General features: G+C 41.1%; 1 protein-coding gene across 1 annotated transcript in view; it reads left to right on the forward strand.

Annotated features, from left to right (window-relative positions):
• The window catches only part of L2HGDH (L-2-hydroxyglutarate dehydrogenase), a 66305-nt gene extending 59414 nt beyond the window's left edge, over positions 1 to 6891 (forward strand). Inside the window, exons 10-11 of the mRNA XM_011956896.1 lie at positions 5210 to 5422; positions 6308 to 6891. Coding sequence (XP_011812286.1) covers positions 5210 to 5405 — 196 coding nt within the window. The 3' untranslated portion in view covers positions 5406 to 5422; positions 6308 to 6891. The remainder of the gene's footprint in view (positions 1 to 5209; positions 5423 to 6307) is intronic.
• The last annotated feature ends 2855 nt before the right edge of the window (positions 6892 to 9746 follow it).

Raw genomic sequence — 9746 nt, forward strand, 5'->3', positions numbered from 1 at the left:
TGTTACCAGGAAGTTTTGTACCTTTATATGATTTCTTCTTGCTCATTAGCATCCTTTTCTTTCAGATTGAAGAACTCTTTTTATTTGTTGTAGGACATATCTAGTGTTGATGAAATCCCTCAGCTATTGTTTGGGAAAGTATTTCTCCTTCACACTTCAAAGATATTTTCACTGGATATACTATTTTAGAGTAAAAGCATTTTTTCCTTCAGCACTGTAAACATGTCATGCCACTCTCTCTTGATCTGTAAGGTCACCACTGAAAAGTCTGCTGCCAGACATATTGGAGTACCATTGCATATTATTTGTTTCTTTTTTCTTGCTGCTTTTAGAATTCTTTCTTTATCCTTGACCTTTGGGAGTTTGATTATTAAATGGCTTGAGGTAGTCTTCTCTGGATTAAATGCACTTGGGGTTCTATAATCTTCTTGTACTCAAATGTTGATATGTTTTTCTAGGTTTGGGAAGTTCTCTGTTATAATCCCTTTGAATAAACTTTTTACCGCTATATGTTTCTGTACTTCCTCTTTTAGGTCAATAAGTCTTAGATTTACCCTTTTGAGAATGGTTTCTAGATCTTGTGGGCATGCTTCATTGTTTTTTATTCTTTTTTCTTTTGTCTTATCTGACTATGTATTTTCAAATAGCCTGTCTTTCAGCTCACAAATTCTTCTGCCTGATCAGTTCTGCTATTGAGACTCTGATACATTCGTCAGCATGTCAGTTGCATTTTTCATTTCTAGAATTTGTTTCTTTTTAATTATTTCAATCCCTTTGTTAAATTCATCTGAAAGAATTATGAATTCCTTTTGTATTGTCTTGAATTTCTTTGAGTTTCTTCAAAACAGCTATTTTGAATTCTCTGTTCGAAAGGTCATATATCTCTGTTTCTCCAGGATTGGTCTCTGGTGCTTTATCTAGTTTATCTGAGGAGGTTATGTATTCCTGGATGGTGTTGATGCTAGTAGATGTTCTTTCATGTCTGGGCATTGAAGAGTTGGGTACTCGTTGTAGTCTTCACAGTCTGAGCTTGTTTATGCCTGTCCTTCTTGGGAAGGCTTTCCAGGTAGTCAAAGGAACTTGGGTCACAAGCCCAATAACACTGTGTTTTTTGTAGACTTGTAGAGGTACCACCTTAGTGGTCTTGGATAAGATCCAGAAGAATTCTCTGGATCACCACGCAGAGACTCTTGTTCTTTTCCCTTACTTCCTCCCAAATAAATGGAGTCTCTTTCTCTCTGTGCTAAACCCCCTGGAACTGGGGTTATGGTGATGCAAGCACTCCTGTGGCCACCACCACTGGGAGTGCACTGGGTCAGACCTGAAGCCAGCCCAGCACTGGCTCTTGTCCAGGGCCCTTCCCTTCAGGGCAGTAAGCTTCCTCAGGCCCCAGGCATGTCCAGAGATGTTGTCTGGAAGCCAGAGATTAGCGTCAAATATCTTAGTAGTTTACCTGATGTTCTGTTCTACTGTGGATAACTGCCGCTCACACCACAATACAAAGTTCTTCTCACTCTTCCCTCCCCTTTCCACAGCAGAGGGGCCACTCCCTGTGGCTGCCACCACCTTTGGTCCACAGGGTTTCTGCCAGGCCACCACCAATATTCACTTAAAGCCCAAGGGCTGGCTGGGCACAGTGGCTCAAGCCTGTAATCCCAGCACTTTGGGAGGCCGAGACGGGCGGATCACGAGGTCAGGAGATCGAGACCATCCTGGCTAACATGGTGAAACCCCGTCTCTACTAAAAATACAAAAAAAAAACTAGCCGGGCGAGGTGGCGGGCGCCTGTAGTCCCAGCTACTTGGGAGGCTGAGGCAGGAGAATGGCGGGAACCCAGGAGGCGGAGCTTGCAGTGAGCTGAGATCCGGCCACTGCACTCCAGCCTGGGCGAAAAAAAAAAAAAAAAACGCCCAAGGGCTCTTCCATCAGCTTGTGGTGAAAGTTGCCTGGCCTGGGACTTACCCTTCAGGGCAGTGGGCTCCCCTCTGGCCCAGGGTAGTTCTAGAAATGCTGTCCAAGAGTGTAGGCCTGGGCCGGACGCAGTGCCTCATGCCTGTAATCCTAACACTTTGAAAGGCCAAGATGGGCTGATCACCTGAGGTCAGGAGTTCGAGACCAGCCTGGCCAACATGGCGAAACCCCCATCTCTACTAAAAATACAAAACTTAGCTGGGTGTGGTGGAGTGTGCTTGTAATCCCAGCTACTTGGAAGGCTGAAGCAGGAGAATCGCTTGAGCCCAGGAGGTAGAGGTTGCAGTGAGCCGAGGTCATACCACTTCACTCCAGCCTGGGCGATGGAGTGAGACTCCATCTCAAACAACAACAACAACAACAACAACAACAAAAAAGAGTGTAAGCCTTGACTTGGGGACCCCAAGAACCTGCTTGTTGCTCTACCTCACTGTGGCTGAGCTGGTACCTAAGGTGTAAGACAAAGTCCCCTTTACTTTTCTCTTTGCTTTTCTCAAATAGAAGGAATCTTTCACTGTAGCCACCACAGCTGGGAATGTGCTGGGTCACACCTGAAACCAGCACATCTCAGAGTCTCATCCAAGGCCCATGACACACTCCTTGGTTATCACTGCTGGTTATTCAGGGCTCAAGGGCTCTTTAGTCAGCAGGTGATGTATCCTGCGAGGACTGGGTTTTTCCCTCCAAGGCAGTAGGTTTCCTTTTGGCCCAGGGTGGGTATAGAAATGCTGTTCAGGAGCGGCTGGGCGCAGTGGCTCACGCCTGTAATCCCAGCACTTTGGGAGGCCACGGCGGGTGGATCACGAGGTCAGGAGATAGAGACCATCCTGGCTAACACGGTGAAACCCTGTCTCTACTAAAAATACAAAAAAAAAAATTAGCCAGGCATAGTGGCAGGCGCCTGCAGTCCCAGCTACTCAGGAGGCTGAGGCAGGAGAATGGCGTGAACCCAGGAGGCGGAGGTTGCAGTGAGCCGAGATCGCACTATTGCACTCCAGCCTGGGGAATAAGAGCAAGACTTCATGTTGAAAAAAAAAAAAAAAAAAGGTTGTTCAGGACCTAGGGCCTATAATGCGGGCCTCCTCACAACTCTGCCCAGTGCCGTATCTTACTGTGGCTGAGCTGGAATCCAAGACGTAAGACAGTCCTTTTTACTCTTTGCTCCTTAAGCAGAAGCAAGGAGTCACTTCTATTGCAGCTGCCTTGGTTTGGGGCATGGATGATGCAAGCACTCCTTTAGCTATGCCAGCTGGTATCTCCCTAGATCACATGCCACCCTAGTCCAATTACTATAAGCCCAGCCTAGTGCTAGTAGCCTAGGAATTGGAGTCCTTGTGCTCTAGACTGTCTTTCAAGATTATCTAGGACCCCAGAGTATTTCAGCCCACGGTGGTGAGGCTTGCAGGGAAACTCAAGTTCTGACCACTGGGATGGATGCTTTCTGTCTAGCTAGGGCAGGTCCAAATGCTCCCTCCATGTGCTGGCGCTGGCTGAGCCCAGCACGACCTGTCTCCACTGTGACAGGGCAGCACTAAGTTCAATGTAAAGGCCCCCAGCCACTGTGCCCTCCCTTTCTCAAGTGCATAGGTTCTCTCTCCACACCGCATGGCCGCTGCTAGGGGGTGAGGAAGGGGTGGCATTGGCGATGCAAGACCATCTTTTCTGCCCTCCTCAATGCCTCTTTCAATGATATGAAGTCAAAACTAGCCACTGTGATTGCTCACCTGATTTTTGGTTCTTGTAATGGTGCTTTTCTGTGTACAGATAGTTAAAATTTGGTGTTCTAGCAGGAGAACCAATGTTTGTAGGCTTCTGTTCCACCATCTTGCTCCACCTGCTCCCATATCTGATTCTTACTCGGAAATTCTTATAGCTGAAAAATCTCCTGTCCAGATTCCCTGCAGGATTCCATAGGGAAGATCACTTATCTTTATCATACAACCTTTCACTCTTATTGTTATAATTCTGATTTACCTCTCTAAGAATGAGTAGTATAGCTCTGTGATTCCAGGCAAGTTACTTAATCTCTCTTTGTTTCTTTGCTGTTAAATATAAACTGTGTCAGTTGTTTTGAGGATTAAATGAAGTAATTCCTAGCACAGAGTAAGCACTTACTAAATAATAGCTATTACTATTATCTCTCTTCAGCCAGCTGAAGTCTTAGAGGGCAGTGCCCTCACAGTGTTCTTTGCATCTTCTGCAAGTACTTGCTGGTGTGTATAAGATAGAATTTTTCACACTGGGCTTCCTTGGACAAGTTTCATAAGAGGTGCTTTTTTGTAGTTCAAAAACATTGGATTCAAATTTCATCTGTAAATTTTAACTGTTTTAAAAAACAACAAAAATCTGTGAGCTCAAATGTTATAAAATAGAATTTTAAGTAATAAAGATTATCAGTGTCTTTACAGTTGTTCCCACCTATAATCCTGGCATTTTGGGAGGCTAAGGTGGGAGGATCACTTGAGGCCACGAGTTTGAGACCAGCCTGGGTGACGTAGTGAGACCTCGTCTCTACAAAAAAAAAAATTTTTTTAAATTAGCCAGGCAAGGTTGTGTACACAACCTGAGCAACAGATCAACACTCTTATCTCAATTAAAAAAAAAAAGATTCTCCTTTTATTAATATGCTGCTAAATTCATTTTTATGCTTTTCCTATCATCTTTTTTAATTGAAGATGATCCTGATATTGAAGGGTAAACTGTTAAAAACAAACTGCAAAACAAGAACTTGTTGCCATTTGCAAATATTTCTGTCCATAAATTTTAATCGTGTGAATTTTAAAAATACAAAAATAAGTATAATAGGATACAGGAATGCAACTGACACATAACCTCTGCTTTCATTGATTTGTATTACTCAGATGAGGCTCGTTGTAACCATTGATTGATTTTTGTAATAAATTCATTCTATAAATTTAAATAAAAATATACATGTTCTAGTTAAGTGTGGATTTACCTACTACCTTTGGAAAGAGGAGACATTGATAAGTAACTTGTTTTTATGTGTTTCTTTGATAAGCATTTATTACACTATTGTTATATAATAGATTTTAGGCTCTAAGCTAACAATATAGGTTTGACAGGCTACAGCTGACAGCCTTTGGTTAAACAGAAGCTCATTAGGTTTCCATGTAATTGTGCATTTAGAAGAATATTGCTTTAAGATTCTTTGGAAACACTGACGTGTAAAGTATCCTATGTCTTTGAGTCAGCTGACTCCCATCTTTCACTTTTGCAGGGGCCCAGCTGGAGTAAGAGCCCAAGCCCTGGATAGAGATGGAAATCTGGTAGAAGATTTTGTATTTGATGCAGGAGTTGGGAATATTGGAAATCGTGTTCTTCATGTGAGAAATGCACCTTCCCCTGCTGCTACTTCTTCCCTTGCAATTTCTGGAATGATTGCAGATGAAGTGCAACAAAGATTTGAATTGTAAATAATGAAAGGAGCTAGGTATGCACTGTAACCTCCGTGTCAGCAACAAGAATGTATTAATTGCATTCTTTAATTTAAAAAATGGTTTTTAAAATTTCATTTTTTGGTCAAAGATAACCACTGAATTGTTAAAATGATGTAACATAGAAATAATAATTTTCTACAAAAATTAGCTGGGCATGGTGGCACATGCCTGTAATCCCAGCTACTCGAGAGGCTGAGGCAGGAGAATCACTTGAACCGAGGAGGCAGAGGTTGCAGTGAGCTGGCACTCCAGCCTGGGTGACAGAGTAAGAAAAAACAATAATAATATTCAAAATGTTAGGCTGGGGACCGTGGCCAGCACTTTGAGAGGCCAAGGCAGGTAGATTGTAGCCTAGGAGTTTGAGACCAGCCTGGGCAACATGGCAAAACGCTGTTTCTACAAAATAGCTGGGTGTGGTGCCTCTGTAGTTCCAGCTACATGGTAGGCTGAGGTGAGAGGATCACTTGAGCCCAGGAGGTCCAGGCTGCAGTGAGCTATGTTTATGACACTGCATTCCAAGCTGGATGATAGAGCAAGATCTTGTCTCAAAAAAAAAAAAAAAAATTCCAGCCTGGGCAACATGGTGAATAAAATCCCATCTCTACAAAAAATACAAAAATTAGCTGGCGTGATGGTGTGTGCCTGTAGTCCCACCTACTTGAGGAGCTGAGGCAGGAGGATCACTTGAGCCCGGGAGGTCAAGGCTACAGTGAGCTATGTTCGTGCCACTATACCCCAGCCTGGGCAACAAAGTCAGTCCCTGACTCAAAAAATAAAAACAACAACAAAAAATAAATTCCATAGTTATTTACTTTGTGAATAAAGAGGCAAGATACAGTTTTATCTGTCCTGAATCCCTGACTTTTTTTTTTTTTTAGATGGAGATTCACTCTTGTTGCCCAGGCTTGAGTGCAATGGTGAAATCTTGGCTCACTGCAACCTCTGCCGCCCAGGTTCAAGCGATTCTCCTACCTCAACCTCCTGAGTAGCTGGGATTACAGGTGCCCACCACCAAGCCTGGCTAATTTTTTTGTATTTTTAGTAGAGATGGGGTTTTGCCATGTTGGCCAGGCTGGACTTGAATTCCTGAGCTCAGGTGATCCACCCGCCTCAGCCTCAAAGTGCTGGGATTACAGGTGTGAGCCACTGCACCCAGCCCTGAATCCCTGACTTTGTTAATGACCTGTCCTTACCAACCATGACCTAGAGAAGATTTGGCTTTTCAAGAATTTTGGAGAAAGATGGCATAAAAATGGGTTATTTCCTTAAATCAGTTTTTTAGCATTATACTACCTAAGCTCGTTTGGTCTCTCACAGACAAGGAAATACATCATGTTGTAGGCTGCATTCTTTTAATTTCGAAGAATCACAAAACTGACATTATTTAGAGCAACAATATTTGTATTTAGAAATTAAAAATTCATGATTTATACATAAAATTTACATTTTTGAGTAGTTTGAATAAGTTTCTATCCTAGTTATAATATTTGTCAGAAATAACAAACTCAAAACCTGTATTATTTTCAGTCTCTTTGTAACTGATGTGGTATGGTATCATCATGAAATCTAAACAGTGGTACACTGAGTAGTTGTCTTGCTCTTCAGTCTCTGTGGCTGAGAACTGAAATAACTTAGAAGAGACAGATTTTTATGAGAGCAGTTTTAGAATCCTGACACTGATGTATAGAACTCTAATTTTAAATTTATTTATCTATTATATCTCTGATCTTTAGTCACACTAAGACTCTCAAAATGTTGGCCAACATTGCTTATGATTCATACCTACTTGATTTTTCAGGGCTCCTATAAAGTTGTGTAGGGATATTTTTCCATTTTTGATAAATATCTAACTTTGAGGCATTCACTTTTGTAAACCGCGAAAGTGCCTTACATTCATGTGTACCTCGTGAATATTTTAAGTTGATGCCCAGTGCTGTACTACATCCTGTATATATGTGTTGTGTGGTATCTGTTGAAATTATTCTTATAATTTAGAAAGTTAGAAAATAGAAATGTAAATGAAAATGTGATGACCTGACTGCAGAATTTTGAGTACTGAACCACATTTAAGTGAGGCGTTTTCATCCATTCTCTCTCATTTGCTCTCTCAGGAATCATCTTCTAGTCTGTATGTCTTCTTTCCTCTTAGCTCTCCAAAGCTGTATGATGGATGGGTGAGAAGGATGTGCATTTTGGTTGATAGGAAAAATGCTTCTGTTTTCTTCCTTTTCCCCTCACTTCAAGCATTGATGATTACATTGGTCGAGCTACCTCATCCATTAATTTGAAACGCTACACATCATCAGCTCGTGTTCAAGAAGTAGCACATCCCAGGTAAACAGAGTAGGCCATTATTCAACACTTGGGATGAGCATATTAAAAGCATTCAGATATCAATGACAGAAGAAACAAGCCCTAATGTTTCTTTATAATAGCTGATTCCTGCAAGAAATGCAAACACACCATAGTTTTCTGTTCCATTACAAGATTACTAAGAGATGGAAAATATTATCATTTTCTATTTCATCAACAGTACGATTGCATACATACTAAGTTGTAAAGACTGGAATTACAAAAAATGATTGTCCTAATTGAAGCAATCTTCAATCCATTCAAGTCTGTACAATACCCCCCCAAAAAAGTGAAAAATTTGTTGAAAGTGTTTTGAATTATGTAGGTTATTCTGTTTGTAAAACGTTTTATATGTATGTCAACAGGGTTTTGTTGTTTAATACTGATATAATAAAGTTTTATTATTTCTGACAGAAGAAATGTATATTAATATTTAAAATATTTTAATGATCCTTGGTGGTGTAGAGAACATATTTTTTAGTTCCATAAAAACTTCTATGCAAATAAATTTTTTATGTGTAAAACATAAACTGCTTTAGATAGCAGCCAACCTTTTTAATAAACTCATTTCTGTGTTAGTATATAGCACAAAATGAGGTTGAGTAGTTTATATTTTGGGTAGAAAATGGAGCATTTTAGATTTTAACTTCAGAGTGTTTGTGAGAAACTCTTGATGTACCAGCAAGTGTATTTTTGGTGTTTCATGTTACATAGCTTAACTCTTTTATCCATGCATATATGTGCATATCAAAGTCCTTCCCTTGATCCTCTCAGCCTTAGCACTGTTTGGGGAGTTGCCTTTACTGTTGGCAGAATTCCACTTTCCCTGAGGCCATTTGGAAATCTACCTGGTAGCCTGTGGGATAACCTTAACTCTTAGAACTTTCTTCAAAGGATGGTGGTGAGAGTGGGGTATACTGCCAGGCCCTGTCCGTTGGGAGTTTGTAGGACCTGCTTTCGGAGGCAACCCTGGTGGCTGTAACTATGAGCTATCCCTGTAAACACAGGAGGCATGGTGTCTATATTTAAAGACTGGCTCTGCCCTCCTGGGCACTTGATCTGTGTCTAGACTTCTTGATCAGAAGTTTCCTCATCTTTCTGCACATACACTGTTATCTAAAGATCTTGTAAACATTTTTGAGTTGTAATCGTAAAGTCAGTTACTAAGCTTTTCTAATACACTCAAAGGGAGTTTTTGAAATCTCTTCATCAGGGCTTAAGGTAGAAGGACAGGATGAAATGGTTGGGAAAGCAAAATCTGCCTCGAGATGTTTTCAAATAGTTTGCACTCATTAAAGAGTTTAAGAATGGAAATAAACCCTGAAGCCCTGAAGGGAAGAACTGTGTTGATATCAACCAACTCTACTTTTCTGGCCTTAAATCCTACAAAGTATTGTGGGTTTTTGTTGTTGTTGTTAATTGCTTTTATTTTCTGCTTATGGGAAGGGTCTCACATTAAAGTTATCTTAAGTTTCTTTTGTCCCTGGGATAAAATGAGAAAATTTACCTTTTAGATATGGCAAGAGATGGCAGGTCTTGGGTTGCTCAGGAAGCCCAACTCTGAATATTAGGAAAGACCTGAGGGACAGTGGTAACAGAGGGACCTCTCTCATTAGAGAACCTTGAATTTTAGCCAAATTCTGCTTAAAACTGTATCTTTAGAAAAACCTCTTTTAACTTGGTTGCTCTGAAGCAGAATGAATTGGCTCCAGCAGTGGGGTTTTTTTTTTAATGCTTTTCAGATTTAATTTTCCTTAAATTTGTCCTCTGGGAATATAAGAGATGTCTTTTAGGGATATCAGTTTATTTTTTAATTTTTATCTCCCCTTCCCTCACCTTTTTTCCCTTTCCTTTCCCCCTCCTTTTCCCCTCCTTTCCCTCTCCTTTCCCCCTCCTTTTGCTTTCCTTTCCGCCTCCCTTTCCCCCTCCTTTCCCCCTCCCTTTCCCCCTCTTTCCTTTCCGCAG

This window comes from Colobus angolensis, unplaced genomic scaffold (assembly GCF_000951035.1).
Source record: "Colobus angolensis palliatus isolate OR3802 unplaced genomic scaffold, Cang.pa_1.0 Scaffold428, whole genome shotgun sequence".
NCBI lineage: Eukaryota > Metazoa > Chordata > Mammalia > Primates > Cercopithecidae > Colobus > Colobus angolensis.